At 52.1% G+C, this 23,930-nt stretch overlaps 10 protein-coding genes across 10 annotated transcripts; 3 read left to right on the top strand and 7 right to left on the bottom strand.

The window, feature by feature from the left end:
- Positions 1–40: 40 nt before the first annotated feature.
- On the bottom strand, positions 41–196 carry COCVIDRAFT_83574 (hypothetical protein; the record flags this gene model as incomplete). Its single annotated transcript, XM_014707244.1, has 1 exon — positions 41–196. A coding segment is annotated over one exon (156 nt), but the record flags the coding sequence as incomplete, so codon positions are not given.
- A 972-nt stretch (positions 197–1,168) lies between these two features.
- Positions 1,169–5,815, bottom strand: COCVIDRAFT_83649 (hypothetical protein; the record flags this gene model as incomplete). The annotated part of the gene is made up of 1 exon (XM_014707243.1): positions 1,169–5,815. The coding sequence occupies one exon, from the start codon at positions 5,813–5,815 to the stop codon at positions 1,169–1,171; it is 4,647 nt and encodes a 1,548-aa protein (XP_014562729.1).
- A 654-nt stretch (positions 5,816–6,469) lies between these two features.
- On the top strand, positions 6,470–7,560 carry COCVIDRAFT_83862 (hypothetical protein; the record flags this gene model as incomplete). The annotated part of the gene is made up of 2 exons (XM_014707242.1): positions 6,470–6,588; positions 6,648–7,560. 2 exons carry the CDS (start codon positions 6,470–6,472, stop codon positions 7,558–7,560), a joined length of 1,032 nt encoding a protein of 343 aa, XP_014562728.1.
- A 363-nt stretch (positions 7,561–7,923) lies between these two features.
- On the top strand, positions 7,924–8,657 carry COCVIDRAFT_83533 (hypothetical protein; the record flags this gene model as incomplete). The annotated part of the gene is made up of 2 exons (XM_014707241.1): positions 7,924–8,197; positions 8,341–8,657. The coding sequence occupies 2 exons, from the start codon at positions 7,924–7,926 to the stop codon at positions 8,655–8,657; spliced, it is 591 nt and encodes a 196-aa protein (XP_014562727.1).
- Positions 8,658–9,497: 840 nt separating this feature from the next.
- On the bottom strand, positions 9,498–11,214 carry COCVIDRAFT_10991 (hypothetical protein; the record flags this gene model as incomplete). Its single annotated transcript, XM_014706992.1, has 3 exons — positions 9,498–10,873; positions 10,928–11,114; positions 11,182–11,214. The coding sequence occupies 3 exons, from the start codon at positions 11,212–11,214 to the stop codon at positions 9,498–9,500; spliced, it is 1,596 nt and encodes a 531-aa protein (XP_014562478.1).
- Positions 11,215–12,335: 1,121 nt separating this feature from the next.
- COCVIDRAFT_83914 (hypothetical protein) lies at positions 12,336–13,296 on the bottom strand (the record flags this gene model as incomplete). Its single annotated transcript, XM_014707240.1, has 3 exons — positions 12,336–12,842; positions 12,891–12,986; positions 13,042–13,296. The coding sequence occupies 3 exons, from the start codon at positions 13,294–13,296 to the stop codon at positions 12,336–12,338; spliced, it is 858 nt and encodes a 285-aa protein (XP_014562726.1).
- Positions 13,297–13,626: 330 nt separating this feature from the next.
- Positions 13,627–14,988, bottom strand: COCVIDRAFT_83304 (hypothetical protein; the record flags this gene model as incomplete). Its single annotated transcript, XM_014707239.1, has 4 exons — positions 13,627–14,158; positions 14,211–14,392; positions 14,455–14,688; positions 14,749–14,988. The coding sequence occupies 4 exons, from the start codon at positions 14,986–14,988 to the stop codon at positions 13,627–13,629; spliced, it is 1,188 nt and encodes a 395-aa protein (XP_014562725.1).
- Positions 14,989–16,189: 1,201 nt separating this feature from the next.
- On the bottom strand, positions 16,190–16,777 carry COCVIDRAFT_21526 (hypothetical protein; the record flags this gene model as incomplete). Its single annotated transcript, XM_014707055.1, has 1 exon — positions 16,190–16,777. The coding sequence occupies one exon, from the start codon at positions 16,775–16,777 to the stop codon at positions 16,190–16,192; it is 588 nt and encodes a 195-aa protein (XP_014562541.1).
- Positions 16,778–17,851: 1,074 nt separating this feature from the next.
- On the bottom strand, positions 17,852–20,315 carry COCVIDRAFT_21525 (hypothetical protein; the record flags this gene model as incomplete). The annotated part of the gene is made up of 3 exons (XM_014707054.1): positions 17,852–19,199; positions 19,251–19,853; positions 19,909–20,315. The coding sequence occupies 3 exons, from the start codon at positions 20,313–20,315 to the stop codon at positions 17,852–17,854; spliced, it is 2,358 nt and encodes a 785-aa protein (XP_014562540.1).
- Positions 20,316–21,213: 898 nt separating this feature from the next.
- COCVIDRAFT_32531 (hypothetical protein) lies at positions 21,214–23,814 on the top strand (the record flags this gene model as incomplete). Its single annotated transcript, XM_014707124.1, has 4 exons — positions 21,214–21,348; positions 21,400–21,895; positions 21,946–22,708; positions 22,761–23,814. 4 exons carry the CDS (start codon positions 21,214–21,216, stop codon positions 23,812–23,814), a joined length of 2,448 nt encoding a protein of 815 aa, XP_014562610.1.
- Positions 23,815–23,930: the final 116 nt, after the last annotated feature.

Genomic DNA, 23,930 nt, shown 5'->3' with positions numbered 1-23,930 from the left:
GAAGGAGGATCAGGGCCCTCAGCTCACAATCCACAGCAGCTCAGCGGTGGCCGTTAGTCAAGGGTACAGGCACAGGACAGGGCGCAAGCAGGCGGTAATGGGAACGGGGAGGCGGGCAGGACGGGGGGGCCTGCGCGTCTGCGTCTGTCGCGGATGTTGGGAGGTGAAGAAGCCGGGCGACGAGCCGTGGGCTTGTTGGAGTCGGATGGATGGCATTGCTGGGCGATCGTCATCCTTCCAAGAGGGCCCGTTTCCGAAGGCGAAACGTTGTGCTTTGCTGCTGCGGTATTAGCGCGGCAAGGCAGGCCGTCCGAGCCCGAAATAGCGACCAATTTGCCCGTGTTGAAACAGAGGTGCTGCTCGCCCTGCTCGCCCTGCCCTCGGCCCTACTCAGCGTGCAGCGATAACTAAGTTGGCATTAGCAGAGCAAGCCTCGTATTGTGGGCGTGCCAGGGCGGTGCCGTGCCGTGCAGTGCAGTGCAGTGACGGGTCAAGTACGACACCAACCTCGTCCGGTCCTTGCAGCCTCACAGTTTGCAGTATGGGGGCGGGGCTGGAATGCACAACCCATGGCGATAAACAGAATGGATGTCGATAGCCGCGGCACAAGATAGGCTGTCGGCTGAGGTGCCATGCCAACACATGCATAAACTAGCGGGGTTACTTGCTTGAGCCTCCCGCCATGCCCTCCGTTGCCGTGTCCACCCATACACATACTGTATAACCCATACCCACCCACACACCCACAAGGACCCTTACCCGTATCCCATGCCCTGCCACATGGCCCGCGCCCCAATTGCCCGTCCATGTACACACTCACCAGTACTAGCACATGCACACACATATCAACATATACATGTGCCCGGGTACATACACGGCTACTACCTACGTACGTAACAATATACGCTCTAAAACATGCATTTGGTATATTGCTCTTAGGAACCCTACACAACGCCTTGTCATATGCCTTCATAATCCACTCCTCTTCCCCTTAAAACAAAAGAATGACCCGTTGGCGCTCAAAACTTACAAGGCCCCACGTCATATCAGTTGCCTGCCGCAATTCGTAGAATTTCATCCACAATGAGTAAACTCTCTCGCTCTGGGAAAATATCTCAAAAAAAAGGAGCAGAGTAAGCAGTCAGCAGAGCACACGCCATACCCACTCTTACTCCCTGATTTGCGCCTTCAGCCCTGCCACCTCCCTCTTCAGACGCGCGTTTTCTTTCCGCAGACGCGCTGCCTCTTCTTCGCTCGCCTTGAGTCGCCTTTCCACTTCCTCGCTAGCCCTGCCCTTTCGCGCACTGCTCGTCACCTTCTCCAACTCTTCGTTGAACCGTGCGTACAGTGCCTCGTTCTCCGCATTCACGTCGCGATACAGCTGGTCCAGATGCTTGCACCGCGCTTCAGATACCTGCAGAGACGTGGCTACGTCGCTCGCTATCCCCGATGTGCGCGATGACAAAAGTTCCAATGTTGCCTTGAGCTGCTTCTCCAAAACTGCAATCCGTGCCTCTGCTGATCGTGCTCCGTTTGTAAGTGACAATGACGGCGCAGAGCTTTGAGTCGTCAGACGTGGTGTACCCTTGGAACTCAGTTCCTGTCCAATGGCACTCAGCTCATTCTGCAGCGCATTCGACGCATCATCAATGTCTTGTTCTTGCTGCTGCAGTCGCTCTCGCAGCTTCTGTGGCGACTGCATCTTGAGCCTCTTTGGCGTACCCGTAGAACCAAGCCCCATCTTGGTTGGCGACCGTGGCGTTGAAGGCGGAAGCTTGACCGTATTTCCAGATCCCGTCCGCTCGTGCAGTCCAGATCCCGTCGGCCGGAGACTTGGAATACCCGAAATCGTCTCGCTTCGCTTCTTCGTAGGGTTGAGCGATTTAATGGTAATCTCATCCTTGATCTCCAGCTTCGGCGTAATCGACTTTGACCGAGAGTGCCCGGGACGTTCCGACCCGCTCGTCGCTGTGTTCTCCTTCTTCTCTAACCGCATCGGAGATCCAAGTCGTGCAGGTGTGGGTATCGCTGATGTATGCTTGTTGAGCAATGCCGCACTTGATGGCGTTTCCGGACGCGGTTCTGGACGCGGTTCCGGGCGAGGCGAATCGCTAATCTGCCGATTTTCATGACGAAGCACCGAATCGGTTTTGCGAGGAGTCTGCGGGGACCACTCAGGCACATCGTCAGCATCCTGTAATGTCTTGAGGTCACTCAGAGAAGAGCGCCGCTTCTTGCGGGGAGGCCCAGCAGCGGGTGGTACCTCTCCAATAGTTCCAAGAACCCCACTATAAGGCCGGTTGCTGGTACTCGGCGGCTCAAAGTTGAACGCGCCCAGCACTGTCGGACGATCGCGAGACGATGGACGCTTGGGTGACAGACGTGCCGCAGCGTCTGTCGAGTTGGAGCGAGCAAGGGGCCCGACTCCGTTTCTCGATATGCTTGGTGACTGCGCCTCTGACCCTCCATGACTGTTTTTACTCAGCGAACGCCAGATTGCTCCTACTTTTGAATCGTTCTCAGATTTGCTGTTCTCTCGGCTTAGAGTGCCAAAGCCAAATCGTCTCCTGAGAGACGTATTCGGATTTATCGAGCCAGCGGCCGCATAGCGCCCCTTCGAATCCATAGATCCATAGATCGGCGTGCTGAGACCGGGCGTCTGAATTGGGAAGAGTACATCGATATCTTCCACTAGACGATCCATCAACGATATGAAGTCGTGCGAATTGCCAGCGGGGACTAGCATCTCAGCAAACGCTGCAGTGAGAATGCCACGGTCACCATCGTTGCTAGTACCGTCCAACAGTTCGGCCAACAGATTGATAACCGCCCGGAATGCTCGCTGATTTGGAGGTGCAAACTGTTCAAGCATGTTTCTGAAAAACTCCTCGAATTCGTCGGGCGGCATCGTGTCTGATCGCATTTGCAACGAGACTAGTGTAGCATGAGATAGCACAGGGCCCATGCGCTCTCTCCAACCAATGCTCAGGAACTTTTCAAACACTGCAAACAGAACGTCGACTGATGATTGACTGGCCAAATCGAGGTTTCCGGGATTCTCAAGTAGAGTGTTGTAGAGTTCATTGACAACGAGTTCATCAGCAACAGTCCTTGCACGAACAGAACGTCCGACAATGTTGCCTTTGCGTGCGAGCAGAGCCAGGGTAAGATTCGCAAGAGTCTCTTCCAGCTTTGTGATGGGATCAGTTAGCATGCCGTTGAACGAGGCGCTCTTGTTGGTGCTCGATGAGTTGGGGCGTGACGATTCACCGTCGCGGCTTTGGGCGCGAGCAGGCACGGATTGTAGAGGCGGTGGTATCCGTGGTATATCGCCCATGGTATGAGCATTACGCTGTAGTTTGCGTGAACCGCCACCCTCCCTGCCGATGGTGCCACTGAGATTGCTCACACTTCCACCAAAGAAACTCGATAACATCTTGACTGGAGAATGTGGACGGCTCTTGCTGCCTCGTTCTTGTTCCATTTCGTACATTTCAAGAGCAAGTGACTTGAGTATCTGGTGGTTTCGACGTAGATAGGCCTCAGTCAGTGCGAAATTCTTCACACTGTTACGCAGTTGGAAGTAGTTGGTCATGCGCTTCGTCAGAACAGGCAGAAACTCTAGGCTCGTCAGTTTGTCTCGTGCCGTATATCCGTTGGTCCCGTTAGTTTCCAGGAGATACAATCCCTCCCCAAGGCTCGAGATTGTGATGGTAAGCTCGACACCATCGTCGCCGACTTGAATAGGCTGGGAGAACTTGGACCCCTCAACAAGAATCTGTATTTTAGCAGGCTCTTTCCGGCCCTCAATCTGCTTGCCACCTGTTTCCTCCGTGACAGACGAGAATAGACTCAAGTCGCCTGGCAAGGCCCGGACTTCCCATTTATCGCCTTCTCGCTCCGCTTCGGAAAACCTGCCCTCAACCCGAGCTTTAGTGAATTCCTCCGTGAACTTTTGTCCTTTACCCTCATACGAGCCTTGAAGATAGAACATGCGGATTCCAAGTCTCTGTTGTTGTTCTCGATGCCGTGACCGTGAAGAAGGGTTAGCTGATGGCACCGGGGATAGGACTTGGAGGATGTTTCCCTCTGAATGCTCGCTGATGAAAACGTCGCCCAGACTCAGATGCTGATGAAATGTGAGCTCGGTGTTGCCGTCAAATGACTCGGCAAATTTTGGATTGTCGAGTTCAGCGAGCAAACCACGGGCGGTCATTGAGCCATACTCAGACTTTTGAAGAAGTATTAGAAAGTCAGTAAAGAGCACCATGATTCCGGATACTGTGGCTGGCCCAGACAGTTCGCCGTGATATGGTGGAGATAGCTCTACACAATCAACTGCTGTGATAAGTCGTCCTTGTGGGTTACATCCAGACGGCCATGACGAGACCATCTTGCGCAGACGGCCAGATATTCTGAATTTCTGTGCGGTTGGGCCCTCTCTTGTGCAAATGTCTGATATCATATCTCTCGCCTTGAGGAATAGTTTGATTGCCGGATGCCGAACTGGCAACTGTTTCAGAATATTATCAATATAGAGGTTGTATCGGGGGAGGCGTTGTACGGGTTCAATTAACATGGACGTGAGACGTTGTTCACCTGTCTCGTAAACACGTTTGGAGAAGCTGGAGGCTGAGTCCTTGGTAAAGTGCTTTAACAGTTGCGAGAAGTCGCCATGTGCCGCCATGTAATCAGTGTAGCAATCAGAGAACTGCGGCAGCCACTCGAGAAGGGTCCTTGCGACTGCAGCCGCTCCCGTGACGTCGGGTGCATCTTTTTGTCCTCGCAAAGGAGCGATATAGACGTCGTCTGCGGCAGTTTCGATGTCTTCAATTGCTCCATTCTCCGACTCTTCCAACACAACGCGCAAGGCTTCCAGGAATTGCGAATTGACTTCCAGTATCTTGTCCAGGCTGGGAGGAAACAGGCCCTGGAGTGCTTGCTCTGTTGGGCTACCACTGGAACTTGACTTTGATTTTGCCTTTTCACGAAACTCAACAGCTACTGTATGAATCAATTCGTCCAGCTTGCTCACATAGTTTTCTTCCGTATCCAGCAATTCGCACATCTCGCGCCGGAGCGTTTCTTTTTGCTTTCTCGAGAAATTCTGGGATCGATTGAGGGCCGTCGGTTTTGAGGGCGCACGACGGAGCTTGGCAGTGGGCAGGAATGCCGATTCTCCAAATAGCTTAATGAGAGGTGCGAATTCCTCATACTTTTGCTGGGTCGGGTCTTCTTCGGTGTCGTCAAATTGGGCTGACTCTCTCGGATTGAGCTTGCGGATGCTTCCCTGCGGCAGGACAACATCGAGGTCTATCCACGAGAGCGTTTGCTCACCCAAGGCGTGCCGCACGTCTACTATGACATCCATGACATTCTCGACCTTGACCATCTTAGCGGCGATGATGGCAGCATGCGACTCCGAGAACAGCCTGGGTGCAGAGTGCAGGCTCTCCGACGAGCCATAGCGCCTGCTCCATGCGCTCTTGATTTCAGTGGGCAGCTCGAGGAAGTATTTGTAGAGACTGAAGGCAAGACCGCGGCATATCTCGTCGCCCTGTTCCTCGCGAGGCAGGCATGTTACGGCATTGTAGAAGGTGGCTGTTGGGGATATGATCAGGCGGGCGAAGTTCTGCAGGCCGGCGGGCGTAAAGACATGGGCTTGGATGCGCGAGTGCGTGGCCTGGGTGGAAGTTGCGGTCGGGCCGTAGAAGATCAGGACGGGGGAATTGGAGAGCAGCTCGTCGGTGGTGTAGAAAAGCGACAGGTCGTCTGCGGAGAGGGCCGCGGGCTCGGGGTTAATTACGACGCCCATGGTGTCGAGGGCGTGGAAACGAGTGACGAGGCCGGATAGGTACAGCGAAGCAAGTGACCAGGGCAGCAATTAGGTTAGTGCATCGCTTGCATGGCGCAGCCGCGTGGGGACGGACAATGTTGGTGGTGGCAGGCGAGGCGGCGGTGATGGTCGTGGTCGTGGCAGCGGTGGTCGAGGTGGAGGTGGAGGTGCTGTCGTCGTAGTAGTCGGGTAGCCATACAGGACAAGGGCAGCAGGCGCGTGTCGAGTCGAGTCGAGTCCAGACAACAACAACACAACAACAAGCTGGCAGCGATCTGTTGAAGCCCGAATCAAGGCGGTCGTGCAGCAGCGACCAAGCGCGGACGGGAGACTAGACGGCGAATTGCCAACGTGCAATCAGGGCGACAAGGAGACGCATGGGGGGTCCCGGTCCTCATCACCGCAGTGCCAGGTATTTTTGGTGCGAATACATGGCCCTGCAGCCTACTTTTGCTCCATCCATCCCTCCGACCCGCCTGCGAGCTAGTTGCGCATCAACCCACCCCGCAGTGCCGACGGATATCAAAACAGCGTCGTCATAGCAGCTCACGGTGGCGGCTGGCTTCATATGCTCAAATCACCCACGGCACGTTTCATCGCGCATCTGGGCTGGTAGAGTGCCCTGCTCCAGCAATGGCCACACAGCACCAGGGCGGGCTGCCCGTCTCCATAGCACACCAACAACAGCATTTCCGCCTGCTCGAGCTGCCCCCGGAAATCGTTGAGCTGCTGGACAAGCCAAATCCTCCGCTGTATGTCTGCCGCCTTGTCGCATTGGATGCCGACTCCCCTTTCTCACCACGCGTGCCAGACTGTCCATCAAATCGCAAGCTTTTTCCGCTGCTACTGGCACGCATAACGCAAAGCCCGCATATGCCGTACTCTGCACCCCGGACAAGTCGTTCCAGGTGCGCCAGGTCCAGACGTCCAACTCGCTCTTCGTGACCCAGCCAGCCCTCGAAGCCCATGGCAACGAGATCCCAATCCCTGTCACACGCGCAATTGCTCTGTGCAGCTCCACACTCGAGCTCTATGCCTCTTCTGCCTCTGCCATTGCCTTGTTGAGAGAGGTGCTCCCTGTGTACGACATTGTTGCTGGCGACGTTGACGCCACTCCTAACGGCATGACCAAGGCTGGTATATTCAACGACATGCCCCTGTCCGATGGAGAGTGCCAGGCAGGGTGGAGGCAGCTCATGGCCTTTGACACAAATGAGGGCTCGTATCAGCCATCCCCGAGCGCCCTCTCCCATGTATGGAGATCCATCATTGCTGCTGCGTTGGCAGAGGGGGTCCCCCTCGACAAACAGTTCATGACCAGCGACATTGCAACGGCCGTAGCTGAAGAAGGGCACCCCGCTCCTCTCACACAAGCCGTGCTTGCGTACTTGACAACGGATGACACTGACAGGAGCGGACCGTGGTCCTGTCTCGACCGAGCAAAGACAGTCGCCTTCGCCGGGAAAACCCTGCTAGATGCCAGGCATGGTGCTGACTTTTTGATTGCTGATTTCACTGACACGTGGGAGGATCGCCTACCAGAAGTATGGCGCAAAGATGCTAAGCTTACAGCCATTGAAGGCTTTTATGAATTTCCTTCAGATACAACCATCAAGGCAAAGGGCAAGGCTGCATCGGCCCTGGTGGTGGACAACGGAACGACAGCTCTAAAGCCATCGGCGCGTAAGTGGCATGAAAAATTTGCCAAGACGAGAAACAAATAGACGACTCTTATTGTTGTGCTGGGTGATGAGGTCTCTATCACGTGATCGTATCAAGAGCGCGTCTATCGGCATCCGACAGCCGCGACTAGCGGCTTGGTAATATTCTGTAATGTTGTAATGCAAAATTGATAAGCTGCGACTGGCTAGTATTACACCCCCGCGTTAACATTCATGTGCGCCACCCAGATAACCAAAACTGCGATTTCGTACTTTCTTTCGGCGTAACTCTTTACCTAGCTTATGAAGAAAGTCCGATTTTTGGGACTACTCACTAGACCTACACGGACTTACTACACTAGAGTTCCAAGGCAGTGTTTTGCAACCAAGGCTACTCTCCAATACCCTGTGCCTCCTCCAGAAGCCATGTCTACCGTTCCAGGCGACAATGACCCAACTGCGCCCGCACCTCCAGTAGACAACGACGCCGCCGTCGAGCCCCCTTCTAAAGAAGAAAAGCCCCTACCTAAACTCACGCCTTCTGAATTCCGGCAATACAACAGAATGGCCGTGGAAATGAACCGCTACCATGAACACTTCCGCGCAATGTGGAAAGTCGTCTATTCAGCATGTGAAGTAGGGAAAAGGCCCGAAAACATGTCTATCCGCCAGTTCATCAGTACATGCAAGCAATTTTGCCGTAAGACTACTTTTTCTCATCATCTTCCCTTTTGTCCCACTCCAATACCAAGAAGTCGATATCAACCTCACCCCAACACCCCCCAATCCAAACGATTTTTATTAAAAAAAAAACTACTAACACTCACATCTCCCTCACAAAAGAAGGCCTAACCTTCCACCACACAATAGAAGAACAACACGTCTTCCCCATCCTCGCCAAGCGCATGCCCGCCTTCAAAAAAGAACTCGAACTCATCTCCCAGCACAAGCAGATCCACGTCGGCATCGACCGCGCGGAGAAGTACCTCCAAGAATGCGAGTCTGGAGAGCGAGAGCTACGGATGCAGGAGATGAAGGAGATTCTCGATTCGTTTGGTGAGGTCCTGTGGCAGCATCTTGATGATGAGGTTGAGCAGTTGGGTGCGGAGAATATGAGGAAGTATTGGAGTTTGGATGAGATGAGGAGGATTCCTTTGTAGATAGGTATGAGAAGATGAGAGATGTGGGATGTTGTTTTTTTTTCTTGGAAAGGGGAGGTTGAATAGATGTTTGAAACGCTGGATATAGACGTTTGAGACGTTATCGCTTTTCTTTTCTATCGTTTTTCATTTTTCGTTGTTAGATTCGCAAGATGTGAAATCAGATGCGTTTCTTGATACAATTCGCATGTCTGATATTGGCCCTTCGCGACAACCTTATCACAATTGACCATTTTTTTTCTGGTATTCGAAACACGGTCCCACGTCACTAAAACCTCGAAACTTTTGGCACTTGACACTGTCCAACCTTCCATTCTCGCTTCGCCTTACAGACCCTGAATCTAAGCCCTGTTTTATTTTTTTCCTTTTTCCCATCTTGACACAATGATACGAGTCCTTAGCACCTCCCAGCACATGGGATGCTAAACCCAACAGCACAGTACAAGCACTCACAACTTTCCCATTGCAAACATGGACGTAAAAAAATACCTCGAGAAATTGCACATCCAATTGATATATTTCACTACATACTATATTACACACCCGTGTGCAAGATCCAAAAGGAAAAAGAAAAAACATGCTACAGCGCGTTTGCTTTTGTAAGAGGAAAAGCCGGTGAACCTGGGTATGTCGATTAAAACAGAAAAAGAAAAAAAGAGAGTAAGCGAATGGATGTTGCTGGCCAGCAGTAGAATTAGTATAACGGATACCTCGTCCGAAATCATAAAGAGAGAGAGAGAGAGAAAAGGAAAAGAGACGCCACCGGAAGTCCATATGTAGTCGACTTATTCGGCTTGCGAAACGGTGAATCGAATCGGCCGGGAGAAGGCCAGGCGGGGCTCATGTAGTAATATTCAACCCGAGCAAAGTTTTCCTCTTCAAACTCAAGAAGCGCTGCGGACTCTTGAATTCCCAGTCGATTCTCGGTGTCCAGCCGCCCGCAGAGACCACATCTGGCAGGGTAGGCGCATCGGAAGCGCTTCGGAAATGGACTGGACTCGGAGGCTCAAAAGCATGGCTTCCAGCTGTGCTAGGGCGAAACCCGCTTCGCGTTGGACTGCGGGTTGAGTAGCTAAACGATGTGTCGGTGGGACTGGAGAGTTGTTGCCAGGGACCGCCTAGGCGTCGAACGATTCTTGCTTCTTCGCTTTCGCGCCATCGCTTTTTTTGCTCGGCGGTTGCGAAGACCGAGAGGGTATTTGTGGATTTGGCCATGAGGACGGAGAAACGCTCCGAGAGGATGGAGCTGCGCACGGATCTATCTGCTGTTTTTGGGCGGGCGTATGAACTGCGACCTGAACTTCGCCTTGTGTCTGGGACTATTGGCGGTGGCGGTGTGAGAGAGCCGCTTGATGCGTTTCCGAGATCGATTTCTATGATTCTGGGTGGTCCAAGTGGCCAGGTGGGTTTCTCGGTAGTCACCTCTCTGTCCTCTTCATCGTCTTCTTTTATTGTCCTGAGAGATTGGGTGTCATATCGTGTTTTATCCGAGGATGCTGACCGAGACTCTTGCTTCTCCACGTCTCGATGAACTTGCGGCTGAGAATAGCTCCCTTCACCATGGGCGCCGTCGGGTATATACCACCGAAGATCCACGCGAAAAATAGCATACATGAGGATCGTTTGGATTTCCACGAAGAAGTTGAAGAAGTAGAATGCTCCTTTTCCAAGATACCCGGGTAGAGGTTCCGACCGCGGCGTGGGGGCTTGCAAAATAACACCGCAGCGATACCATGCACCAAGGGCTAGAAGTGTTGTGCTGATGAGCAGAGTGAAAACTCTTGTGCGCAGTCGGCCGACGCCAAACTTGTCAATCGACGAATAGGGGGCGGTAATTGTAGCGAAAACCATAGGTAACGGTAGCGTGGCGAGAATGGCGAGAAATGTTGCACCGAATCGTTGGAGGCCTCGAGTAGTAGCCTGAATGTTTTTGTTGAGAGTAAAGAAACTTTGGACCGAGGCACTAATGACTGTGATAATCGTGAATACAAGCAGTACGCAAAGGACCTTGAACGCAATGCCAAAAGCAGGATGCCAGCCGAAAGAAGGATGTATGGAACGGACAAGGCGCATTGCGAAGACGATGTTAATGACGAACAGGATGACTACACCAGCCGAGACGAACATTTGCGCAGCTATCGCGAGCGAGATGCTCGTCGGATGTGACACTGATGCTAGCCGTACTATCGATGTCAAGATGCGCTCCATACAGAAGCCTAGCTAAGATGTCAGTATCTGGTATCCCATTCTTACAGCACTTAGATACTTACCGAACATAAATATGTTTGGCAGAAACTTGTGACCCCTAGATTTGTTCTGTCGAAAGATTCTCATATGTACAGCTGCTCCCATCACGAAGAAGACCAAGAAGATCGATTGCACTGGAAGGTCGACGCTTCTTACTGGAGACCCACCCAATGCCCATACTGTAGGGATGTATGGAGGACCTCGTGCTGCCTTCTTCCAAGTTAGTCAATAATTACTATAATCTTGGACAATGCCTTGAGTGGAATGTATTACTTACCACTGGTGAAGGCATGCCGCTCTGCGGTACCATTGTGCTCTTGTCCTGCAAATCACCTTTGGTAGTCTTGAAGGAAAACTCGAGTCAGCGAGAGCGCCGGAGTGCGTGAAGCGCCAGCACTTAAAGGGTGAATGTGCGGTTGGAAAGTCCAGAGAGAAATTTCGTGCGGAGAGCACTAAGTTTATCATACTCATCATTCTGCAATGTGACAGCCTTGAAAGGCTGGCACCAGCATTTGTCAAAACGGAAGTCAAACATGTGGGTTGTGACTTGTCCATGCGTCCAAACATTGCAATGTTTGATGTTGGGGTCTGAGCCGCGAGGCCAAAACACCGATCATTGCGCTATTTTAGGGCTACCGCTCCACTAGCCGGAATTGAGTATCTCCACACGGGATGACATCGTTGATCTGCAGTAGATCTTTGCGTCGCGTAAATGCCATTGGCCCTAGTTTTATCACTTAAGTATATGATAGTTCTTTGGGGAATAGCATTCATGAAGCATAGCACCTCGTCACATTTTAAAGTTGTGCTGAACAAGAGCTTTTCCGTTCCATATAGAGGTATTTTCATGAACAGCAGTTGTCAAGCTTTATTAATACGGCAGTCAAAAAAGAGGACAAGGGCATGAAACGCCACATTTACTTGTTGGTATCCGAACGAAACACTGATTGACTGGCAAATTGTGTACTCTGGGAACTTCTACCCGCAATTGCTATCTACCTGAGGCAATATAGTTTGGCTGACATCACGGCAGCGCGTAGCATTCACTGCTCCTGTTACCACGGGTAGTTGACTTATGGCGTCCCTTCCCGTCTCGCTGCAGCTCTCGAACTCAAAAACAAGAAGCCAATCATCGCACTTAGCGCAAGGCTTCACTGCAAGTTTAACTGCCCTGACTGTATCGCTTAGAGATATCAATTCCTCATATCTTTCCGGTTTATATTCTCATCCGTGGTATGATGACACTAAGAGCAACCGTATGCCGTCTAAGAGTTTATCAGCTTGATCTGCGATGTCCATTGATCATCATAGGAACCAATGATACCGTTCATGATGCGAAATCTAATGACTGGAGTATGAGGCTTCCTTTTCACTATTTGCTTCTCGATTATCGGAGTAGTATCGAACAGAAGTCACAATGCTAGAGAACCATCAAGGGCCACCTCTACATGAAACCCGTGGAGGAGAGAGAACTGGTAGTCTTCGCAAATACTCCGAACTGTTGACAAGTGTCAATTGCGTTGATTTTTGATCAATTGGCCGATTTTCAAGCCTATATAAGTTGCGCGATCCAGGAATCGGTCTTTTCCTTTGTATGGCGTATGAAGTATCGGGGGTTTTATCGGTAGGCGAAGGCAAAAGTCCGCTTCCTAGAGTGAGAGTATGAACAACGGCTGGTCTCTTTCTTCTGATCGACACATAGTTTCCTCGACGATCTGGCTGTCCCCTCGAAGCGGTCTGGAGCTCATGATCGATGTGCCCATCTTGAGTGACACAAACATCTCGGATTTGCTTTAGTATAGGGCTACGCGTCCCTTTAGGCGTTTCATCGGCTATAGAAGCTCTGTTTGGAGTTCTCTCTATGGGTGTGCTGCGCATGTCTGAGTGCTGCATCGTGTGGGAAAACCCCCGTTTTCCCAACGTGACTATGTTGCACATCTATAATCACATTAGAAGTAGAATGTGCCTTTTGTACATCAATCGTACAAGACCACCTAACGGACGCGTAATCGGTCGATTGAATTGACTGTCCTCTATGGGATCAGTTACCGCAATAGAATCAGAAAAAGTAACTTCCATATCCTAGAGTGTGCAGCGTTAGCGTCATACTAAGTGCCCATCTGCGACAGGCTCCTACACTCGATTGAGGCAACCCATCGCTTGTTGTAGTTCGCAAAAGAGCAAGCTGATGCACCGGCAGACGTCTTTTCCGAGTGGTCAAGTGTTTCTTCGCCTTCTCGGTCTTGAAAGAAGCCCCTGGTTTCCGTTTGGACGGTATGATACGCGTTGTGTCAGATAAGTGCTGTGATTTGTTTTTGTGTTTGCTGTTGGTGTGTACGCGCACGTGCACTGGTTGAGGTGGGGAGGGTGGGATATCGTAGATTGACATCATATGAGATTGTTGTTTGAGCAGTTGTATATCGCCTCATGAGAGACCGTTGGCTTTGATTGTTCATGCGCTGCGTCTGATCTGAGATGGGTCTGGTTTTTATTGGCGATTAAGAGCTCAACACGGTGTTGACAAGTGTGGTGTCAATGGTAGCGAACAATTCAAACCTTAGGCAATCACTACCCACCCAACTAGTGTCAAGGCCCTGATCCTTGTTACCTGTCTCGGCACATTAGACGAGACGGTGCGAAAGCAAACAATTATTGAAACTAGTCATCCCTCCTAGAAGAATATACTACATGACCAAAAGATCCAAGCTTTCAGTCCACCTACTCAAAGGTAGATGTAGCATAGAGGAGTACCACCTAGCGTATCGAACATATCCCTAATCCTCAACGTCTCACCGTTGATTCCCATATCCAATGGCTCATCGATGGTAGCGTTGCGCGTTGGGGGCTTGTTCTGCAGCGTCAAGGTACCAGTCACTTTGTTTGCCTCAGCCGGGTGGAGAACCTGCCAGATCCAATAAATGCGGTCAAGCATCGTGTGATGGAGGTAAAAGGCAGGGTCGTTGACAGAGGAGTAGAGATCTGTTGCGTCTCCGCCCATGGTGTAATGTCCTGAGGCGTGCAGTCCTAAGAACCCGTCTGTATACCGACCCAGAATTTCCTGCCAGAAAATGGGATGCGTTACGGATCCTGCACCGATGGTTACATTCAGCAGATTCTCCGTGGTGAACCACTTCTGGGGTATGTAGGGACTGAGATCTCGGCGCAGGCAGTGGGGGTTGTAGTCGGTAATGCCAGTCGCCAGATCAGTCAAGCCTTGCATTCCAGGCGAGATGGGACCAATGTTTGCTTGCGTACTGCAAATGTGTTAGTTTTTTCTCAATTTCCCATATCAGGATGTAGCCTCACTTTTTGAAAGGACCGCTCTTGACACACCCACCCCCTTTTCCAGAGGGAATTGGTATCAATCGACCGCCAGCAAGACTTCCGTTATGTGCAAAGAATTCGCCGTCACCACCCAAACTGGTATCATTCCCGTCAAAAACGGGGGACCCGTAGATGTTATCGGCATTTGCAAACCAGTCCCAGTACTAGCGGATGAGATATGGATTAGAGTGCGGAACTTGTAGGTAGTTAAGAGGATGAGACTCACGGGTTGGTAGCCTTTATATCCACATTCGTTTCGAAGAGCTTGTTCATAGGCCCATACAAAGTAGCGATGCCAGGTAAGGAAGGGTCCATTTCCATGTATGTACAAAGTTTGGTTCACGTGAATGGCGACGAAATCATCGAAGCGAGTCTTTGCTGCTGGGGCCCAGGACGGGTCAGACTTGGGAGGCAATCGTCGAAGACATTGTACTGCTTCGATGTAGGCCTTTCGGTCCTTCTTGCTCATATATTCCCTTTATAATATTAATGAGTGAAAAAAATAGTGCCTATGGATGACTTGCCAGCCTTTCCGTATGGTTGCAGTAGCTAGAGAGCAGCCTTTAGAATCCCTTTTGGAGATACTCTCACGCTGTTTGAGCGTTTCATAGGCATGTTGCTGCAGTTGAGCAAGAGCTTCGAGGGGTGCAATGGTCGGATCTATGTTGATAGTCGAAGCCGGCTGTGAATCGAGGGGAACAGCAGCTACAAGACTTGTTGCTAGCAGATGGTAAGAGGCAAGAGCATGAAACAGCCGCATCGTAACGTGGAGGCACTTATGCGTGGGACTTGACAGAAAAATCAAGACTGAATATCAAGACACGCATCAGTATTTTTATTCACACACCGAAGATGAATTTCACAAGGACTTGGACAGCCGGGCATACAGCCTGAAGTGAGAGTGGATGGTCGGCCTTGCATTGAATAATGGGGCGTCTCAAGGCAAACAGCCGATCAGATGCCAGTTACGTGTGTCGTTACTGGAAAAGCTCTGCACTACCCATGTATCATGTATAAGCGCTAGCGATCCTTTCGATGGATATTGCTGCATGTATATTGTCGTTCCTTTATTCGTTCATCTTGGAAGCGGCAAGCGGGAGGCCTAGAATCTGGAGGTTGATCTTAATACCAAAACCTCGGGACATCAACACAAATGCATCAATCTCCATTGATGGAATCTGAATTTTCCTACAGTGCTAGTACTTAACCCTGCTTTCTATACCCGGGCGTGCAATAGCAGCATGTAGCATGCCGGCAAGTTTACAACATCTAACCTTTAAAATAGCGCAACTTCCCCAGGACAATATCTACATGATAGTATCATTAGCATATCCGTTGAGACCCGTAAATCTGTAATTCCCTTCAACAACTCCACTAATCTGCAGCACACTGTGCCAAGCCACAACCTAATCGCCACAGCACAAAAGTCCAGAACAGGTGTGGCGAATCACCGCCATCGAGAAGTTTCCAGCCACACTTGCACCGCCACAATGACGTCGCACTCCCCGTATATATAGGCACCTTTTACACCCATCTCTCATCCCCTACAACACACAACCCCTACCTCATCATCACTCAAACAAATTACTCAAACCAAACTCGGAATAATTTCTACCCCTCTTAAACCAACCAAACAACCAGAATGCCTGTCCCCATGCCTTCAACAACGCAACAAACCTCTACCACGGCAGAGACAGCGCAAAACGTGGAAAACCCATCAACACAAAGCGTAGCCAGCGCCACCCAAACCCAAAAGACCGAGGAGGAAAAGGAAGCAGAGCGACGCTACGAAGAAGCAATTGAAGAGGAGTACGCAAAGCGTGAAGGAGGAGCTTAATTAACCTTCAACCTATATATAATATTTCTCTCGGCTCAAAATGATATCCACATAAACCCCCCTCCCAATCCAATCCAACCCCCAAATCTGCCTTCCCGTCTTCCATCTTCCACCATCCAAACTCCTACGTCTCCCCCAAAGCCTTCTTAAGCACCTCCCCCCTCCGCCCCGGCATATCCATACCCAACGCCAACTCATGCCCCCTCTCACTCATCTTCCCCCACGTCTTCCTCAGTATCCCAATAATCTTCTCCTCATCATGCTCCCTCTCAAACGCCTCAAATTGGTCATCTAGAAAAACAAGACACGCCACATCCTCCAGCACCTGCGTCTCTTCGTCTTCTCTAAGGTCTTCTTTACGTATCAGCGCGCCCACACGCTCGGCATCAGCCTCGCTATATCCCGCCTCTAGGCATATTTTGCTAACGAGCTCCGCCTGCCGTTTTTTGAGAAACGTGCGCCACGCGTGGTATCCCGGGCGTGTCTGCGGGTACGACGAGCGCGGCACTTCCCACCGACGAAAGTGCTGGGCGCGGATGGCGAGACGCAGTGTTTCTGAAGCGTCTGGGGCGCGCTGGGCGAGGTACGCGGTACATTTCTGTGCGTAGTGCAGTTCGTAGGGTGTTGAGGTGCCGTTGATGTCGACTTTGTTGGGGTCGAGGGCGTGTGCGGCGTCGATGGCGCTGAGGGCGCCGTCGTAGGGTGTTGACATCGTCGGCTGCTTTCGTTACAGGGTTTTAACGACGAAGGGGGAGATCAAGGGGGTTCAGGTGGAGTAGTGAGTAAACTGGTATATGATATCGCAATGTGCACACGGTAATGTAGTAAGCCATGTTATCGGCAGTGGGATTCATTCAATGCGGGAGCTGTGCAGAGATAGCGGCGCGGGGTGGGGTACATGTGTGCATGTGCCCCGCGATTTTGTTCAAGTGGGGGAGGAGGAGGGGGGGGATTGTCATTTTTTTGGTCCCTGTCGATCTTATTTGAATACAACACGACAACACACGCAAGGTCCAAACAGAAAAAAAATTAATCTCGCTCCTGGATTGGTAGCATGAGTGATTAGTTTTGACACCCCCAAAAGCTACATACTAATCACTGTTAATAAGCCTAGCAATCATGCAAAAATCCTTCTTATCACATGTTAAAAAGATTCGTGAGATATACCACGTGGCCAGACATGGTAATCTGATTCTAGTTGGCTCCCGCAATCCGGCAGTAAAGATAGAAACACATATATTCCCAAAAAGGGAAATGTTGGAAAACGGTATTGATTGCTGATATTTCGCGCACGTCATACGCCGTCAAATCGTCTATTCGTGCGGTGCCGCTCCGTTACTTCTTACGGCATATACTTTTGTGAGACACCCGCCGGGCACTAGTTCCAGACTTTAAGTCCGGAACGCCCCCTATTGCGGCACGCACATGTATGTTTACGCAATCGTACTAAAATCATCGTCCACACCCATGAAATTACCAGGGTTATTACAAAACGCCTAGCACGCGGGGAGTTTTTCTTCTTCTTCTTCTCATTCTATTGCGTTCATCTCCGCTCCTTCTCCGGGTGACATAACTCGCTCCCGTTTTCCCCACTAGTTGCACGAGCAAGACACTAGTCATACAGCCGAACTGTCCAGCCAGTTACACGTGGAGAACGTCGGTCTTGATCGGCGAAAATGGCAGGCACATGCATGCTGCGTCGGCAGAAGCTCTATACAAAGGGCAATCGACTAGTCTAGATAGTTTTTTTCCTACTGGATACGCTCGCCCAATGGCCTTATGCGACTCAGCTCCAGTTGTCGGGTGAGCTCTGGCCCCAGGAGCCGCTGTTCTGTTGCGGCATAGATGGCGGTGCTTGGAAGTAACTATTGGCGTCTGAGTGTTGCTGGTCTTGTTGAACCCAGCCATTACTCGTGTCATGCGCCGGCGACGAGGATGCCGCAGGACTACGGCCTCGGTTTGTATTCACTGGAATACCGGGCCCGTAGACCATTGCCCTTCTTGTCTGGCCGCCCGAAGGTTGTGGGAGCTCAGGTACTGGCTGAGGAGATGGAGTCGCCCATGTATGTTGGCTTGGGCTAGCATCGTATGTCATACCATGCTGCTGTGGACTTTGCCCGGAGCCATCATACGAGTTGTTGTATGAAAGTGAGCTAGTATAGGGACTTGACTGCTGAGGAAAGAGACTGGGCGGTGTCGCTGGCAGATTGGAATACATCAACTGCGGTGGTTGCGGCGACAAAGATGGCATGGATCCCCATTGCGGAGAGTAAGTCGTTGGCGCTGCCTGACTGCGCTGATGAAGCTGTGCTGAAAGAGACGCTGATTCGCGTTGGAATCGGTCGCGCCAGTGTATGAAACCAAATCTTAGTCCGAACCTAGAGAGTAACGTTGTGTAATCGTTGAGCGCATTGATGGCCCGGGTAGTCGGATCTAAGGGCAGCGACTGTCCTTCTGCCGGAGAGGGACTAGGGAAGGGGGGTGCATTGACCTGCGTGGGTGGGGCGAGGGGATCTTCCGACTCCACTTGCGTACCCGTCGCCGGTGCAGGAGGTACCGCCGGTCTCGCATCGAGGATGACCTCGAGATTCCGGGATAGAACATCTACGAACTGGCGACCGGTCATGTATGCCCGCATGGCATCGTAGTATGTCACTGGTGGCTTGACAGTGTGAGAGGGCTTGTCCAAGACGGCAAGGAGGTTGGTCGCATAGGCGATACAATGCTCAAAGATTAGGCGCTGTGCATATTCGTGGATATGGGGTATACGCGGGTTGGGTGACAGAATGTAGACATAGCTGTAGAGCAACTCCAGTTCGAAGAAAGACTTGACTGCCGGCAATGTACTCTGCGGCATATCTTGGAACCAGTCGGCCATCCTATTGTACTGCTTCCAGATGTATTGGTAAGGGTCTGGCCAGGGCTCGCGTCCGGACTGGAACAGGTCCATGTACCACTCTGACTGGATCTCGCGAATCTTGAATAGATCAATGGCAGTATCGAAGGATTGCTGGAAGAGGTGCGACTGGGGAGACGAGTATTTTGGCGACATGGGCGTGCTGTAAAAGGGGAAAGCTACGTTTGCTGCCTCATCCGAGAAGGAGAAAGCGCGCGTTTGGACGAGTGAAGTAGATCTGCATACAAGTCAGTGTGAAGGATGTAGGGCTGGCCATGTGCACGCGTACCTGTCTAGGGAGTACACACACCAATATACCCGTCGCCGTAACTCTAGTTTTGTGCGGGATATGGCTACGTTCTTGGAGGGGTCCTGGTGGATACCAAGGTCGACCATTGCTCTGGAAGCTGCGCCTACAAGTGTCCAGCTGTCGAAGTGGTGAGGGTCCATTGTGGCGTATATGGTCCAGAGGACCAGAGCTTGAATGCTGGCAATGTATCCCGGATGGAGAACTTCTTCGGCGTTGTCGAGTGCAGCAATCATGTGTCCAACTGCATCTGTGTAATGATTGTCTCCCCTGGATTCTGATTGGGAGAGACAGGCAATGGCCAGGACCATGCGGACACACCATCGGTCCCAAGGAGTGGAATTGTTTCCTTGTTGATAAACGGCCTCGACAGAAGAATATAGGGTGGCCTCTTCAAAGATGGGCCAAAGGGTGAAGACGTTGTTGAGGTAGTGTTGAATGAGTGGAGTGGCTGCGAACCTTGGAGGCAGCGGCTTGATCAAGTCACCTGATAAGGGCTCTTTTGTGCTGGCAGACCTGATAAGACGAGCATACGACATTTCTGTGGTGAAGCCATAAAAGTCTCTTGCAGTGGCATTGACGGCGCTGGTTGGAGAGTCAGCAGCGGCTTTGCACGGGGATCTCAACGGACAGCACTCACAGAAGACCAAAGTCGGATACCAGATCGTCAATCTCGGAAGCCTCTCTCTGTCGAGCAGCACGCTGGCTGACGGGTTTGGTTGCTTTTAGGGTGTCGGTAGAAGACCTGCGTGGGGTGGAGTCGTCGGACGTGTCGTGCATGATGATAACCGAAGACTTTCTCCTTGCTCTTGCTTCCTGGATCTTCTTCTCCAGTTTCTCGACCCTCGACTCGAGAGTAGCGACATAGCTGCGTTCCTTACCCCTTGCAAACTGGTCGTTTGTGCTTGAGCATTCCGAGGCGCGATTGGACTTTTCACAGGCAGTGCAGGCGGGCAACTTGCCGTCGCACTTTACTTTTGCAGCACGGCACCGGGAGCAGGCGGCGACGGGCCTGCTCACGCGGAGCAACGGGGTCTCAAGGACCATTGGTAGAGAGATGTGGAATGGGCAAGCAGCAGAGTTGGAGCATGAGAGGTTGCAAGAGAGGTCCGTTGGAGAGAGGGGCTAGCTCGGGCGTGGGGCGATACGTCAAGGCCCGACTGGGCACTACTTGTGGAGGTCTGGGTGGTGGTGAGACAGGGCAAGACAAGACGGCAGCAAGCACAGGCACAGCCAGCGGGCTCGGTGCAATGCAAGCGGGCAGGCTAGCGCAGGGAAGAGCCAGGAGTGCCAGTGTCGCGTGGGAAGGGTGGGGATGCGGTGCCGGGGGTGCGAGTGCAGTGTATGGTACTGAGAGGAGATAGCGTGGTGTTGAGCAGTGACCTCGTCACGGGTAGGGCAGCGGGCAGCTCAGGCTTGTACCGGACGGGGCATAAGAGCCGCCTATTGCGACAGTTGGTAGTGCCGGCTGACAGGTGACAAGAGGGCCGTGGATTGGATGCTGATGGCGCTGGCTGCGAGGTTCGAGGCCTGCGGGTGGCGGTGCCGCAGCCTACCCTTCCCTAGTAGTAGCCATGGCCACCCCATGCTGAGCCCTGGTCCCTTTTGCCCGTCTGCGTCCTTGCACTTCTTGTTCTTGTTCTTCTTCTTCTGCTGCTGCTGCTGCAAGCACTGGCTCTGGCACTGACGTTGGTTGGCATTGGTCTCGGAATTGGTCCTTACTATTGGCCCTGGCATTGGCACAGGCACTGCAACACAGCAACAAGCACATCATCACCCTCGCCGCCGCAGCACCATCTCCGGCCATGGCCGTGCACGCCCGCCCTCTCCCCACATGCCAGGCCGAAGAACAATCATAAACACTGCGCCCTCGTCGCTATCCTCGCCCCCGTCCCCCTCTCTGCTGCTGCTGCTGTGTCTGCCCGGACGGTGAGAGAGAGCAGCCATGGACGCCGCCTCGACTGCCATACAGACCAGCACCGAAGCCGCCCCGCACCCGGCCGACGACACAACCTCCTCCACCACCGGTTCCCAATCCCGCATAGCACATACCCTGACCGCCTGCTGCCGCTGCCGCACTGTAAGTATCCCTCCCACTGAAAACTGTAGCCCCAGCCTGACACGTCTCCAGCGCAAGACACGTTGCGACCCTGGCCTCCCCCGGTGTGGGCCCTGTGAGCGCACAAACTCCCACTGCGAGTACTACGACCCTGCCAAAGGCCGCAAGATACCGCGCAATTATGTTGTCCATTTGCAGCAGAAAGTCCGCCAACTCGAGAAGCAGCTGGCTGACCTCGAGCGAGACGATGCCGAGCCGGACCCTGAGGATGTCATGCGCGGGGCCGCCACTGTGCGTGTCCAGGACTCGGACGAGTCAAAGTTTCTAGGCCCCTCGAGCGGCATCACCATCACGCGCCTCGTCATGCAGCTGGCCAAGCAGTTTACAGAGTCCAAGAGCATTTCCGAGATTGTGCCACACTCGCGCGCAAAGGACATCAAGGACACCTTCACCCAAGAAGATCAGCGACCCACCTCCAAGATATACTCCATGGTTAGTGATGTAGCGGCAGAGGAGCTGCCCAGTAGAGAACTCACCAACTTGCTCGTTGAGCTCTTCTACTGCAAAGGCACGTTGTTCTTTCCTTTTGATAAGCCTGCATGAGCTAACCGCTGATAGTGCACCCCATGTACCCCCTCTTCCACGAGCCCACGTTTACAAAGGACGTCGACGATGTTTACAATGGCTCCACAGACCCTTATCAGAACTACTGCCTGCGCATGGTCATTGCCATTAGCCTGCAGAAAATGGACACGCAGTGGGTTGGTCTAGCCGACAGCTACTACCTCGCAGCCCTCAAGTACTTCGAAGCCGCCATCAAGCCCATGAACCTCAAGACGCTACAATGCTTTGGCCTAGTAGCAGGCTACTCTCTTCTAACGCCTACAAGAACCGCCGTCTATTACATCATTGGCCTCGGCGTGCGACTGTGTCAAGCATTGGGCTTGCACGAAGAGAAGACCATTTCCATGGGCCCAGGTGGGCGTTCAGCAGACCCCCTGGAAGTCGACATGCGCAGGCGTCTATTCTGGAGTATCCTTACCATGGACTATGGGCTATCACACAGTCTAGGCCGACCCGCCCACTTTGCCACGCGCCGCGAACACATTGACGTACAATTTGGAGAACTTGTCGATGACTGCTACATCACCAGAGAAGGAATAAAGCCCGCGCCCCAGGCATCACTCAAGAAATGGATCGGCCAACACTTCTATAAGATGCGCTTGCTACAACTCGAAATACGCAAGATGCTGTACCAAAAGAAGAAACCCGAGCCCAAAGATGACCAGCACCCCTGGTTTGCTCAGATGCTAGCAAAGATTGAGGCCTGGCGAGACACGAGTCCGGAAATGGACGGCGGCTCGGGTTTGAACAAGGTTTGGTATGCAGCCCCTCCATTTTAAAATACACGCCAATACTTACTTACCATGCAGGTTCATTGGACGATACAACACCATGGTCGTCTTCATGTACCGCCCTTCCCCACAAGTCCCCCGACCGTCGGTCGATGCTGCGATCCGCTGCTTCGACGCATGCCGGTACAACATCTACATGACCATGAAGCAGATTGAGACCAAGAGCGTAGACGTCACCTGGATCTTCACCCAATCCATTTTCATGTGCATCAACACTATGCTCTGGACCCTGTCTTACTCCGATGTACGAAAACTCCACAGTCGGGAAGAGGTCGAAGGCCATCTCGTAGTCGCCATGGAGTCAATTAAACAGGCGTCTGAACGATGGCCCGGTGTCGAGTCTGCTATTGGCCTGTATCACAACCTGATCAGCGCATGCATGAAGATCTTCGACAAAGACGGCGACGTCCCAATCTCGGCTAGCTCACCATCCGACACTGCATCAGTAGCAAACGGCAACGTAGATGGTATCAACCGGTCAAGAACTACAAGTCCAGCAACAGCGTCCACGGCATCGGTGGGCACACCGTCCGACAGGGTGACAGCGCCATTCGGCTACATACCAAGCAATCAACCGCTCTTCAACTTTGGCAATGGACAGACGAATGCACCCGCCCCATTCTCCAGTGCGCAAAGTGTGCAGCAGGCTGATTTGCACTCATCACCCCAACAGCCTCCATCCATGACATACAATGATATGAGCCCGAAAACGTCGGTCGATTCCAACATACCCATTTACACTCACCCATCCACCACACAATTCAACTCGCTCCCTACAACCTTTGCGGAGCTACCTCAATGGAACCCGACTTTTACCATGCCGCCCCAAGACAACTACAACATGTCCATGGCCTCACCTTTCTACAATGAATCGTATGCGGCCAATCAGGGCTATGAAATGGCCGATTATCTCAATCCAGCCTGGAGCCAAGACTCCAGAGGGACGGGACTGAATCAGCAACAGCAGATGGAGCTGATGCACGATTTCGAGATGAACGAATCCAAGAACATTGAGATGATGATAGAACAGAGCCACCAGCTCTTCCGGCCCCCGCAGCTGCACAACTACTGAATCAACAAAAATTACCGTTGATGAACTCAACCTACACATTTTACGCGCCACGAAGAACAAGCAGACATAACCCATTGACCTACAGACACGAACCAACGTGCGATACCAGTGTCTAC

This window comes from Bipolaris victoriae (assembly GCF_000527765.1).
Source record: "Bipolaris victoriae FI3 unplaced genomic scaffold scaffold_0, whole genome shotgun sequence".
Taxonomy (NCBI): Eukaryota; Fungi; Ascomycota; class Dothideomycetes; order Pleosporales; family Pleosporaceae; genus Bipolaris; species Bipolaris victoriae.
This window is presented reverse-complemented; position numbering and strand designations above follow the sequence as displayed.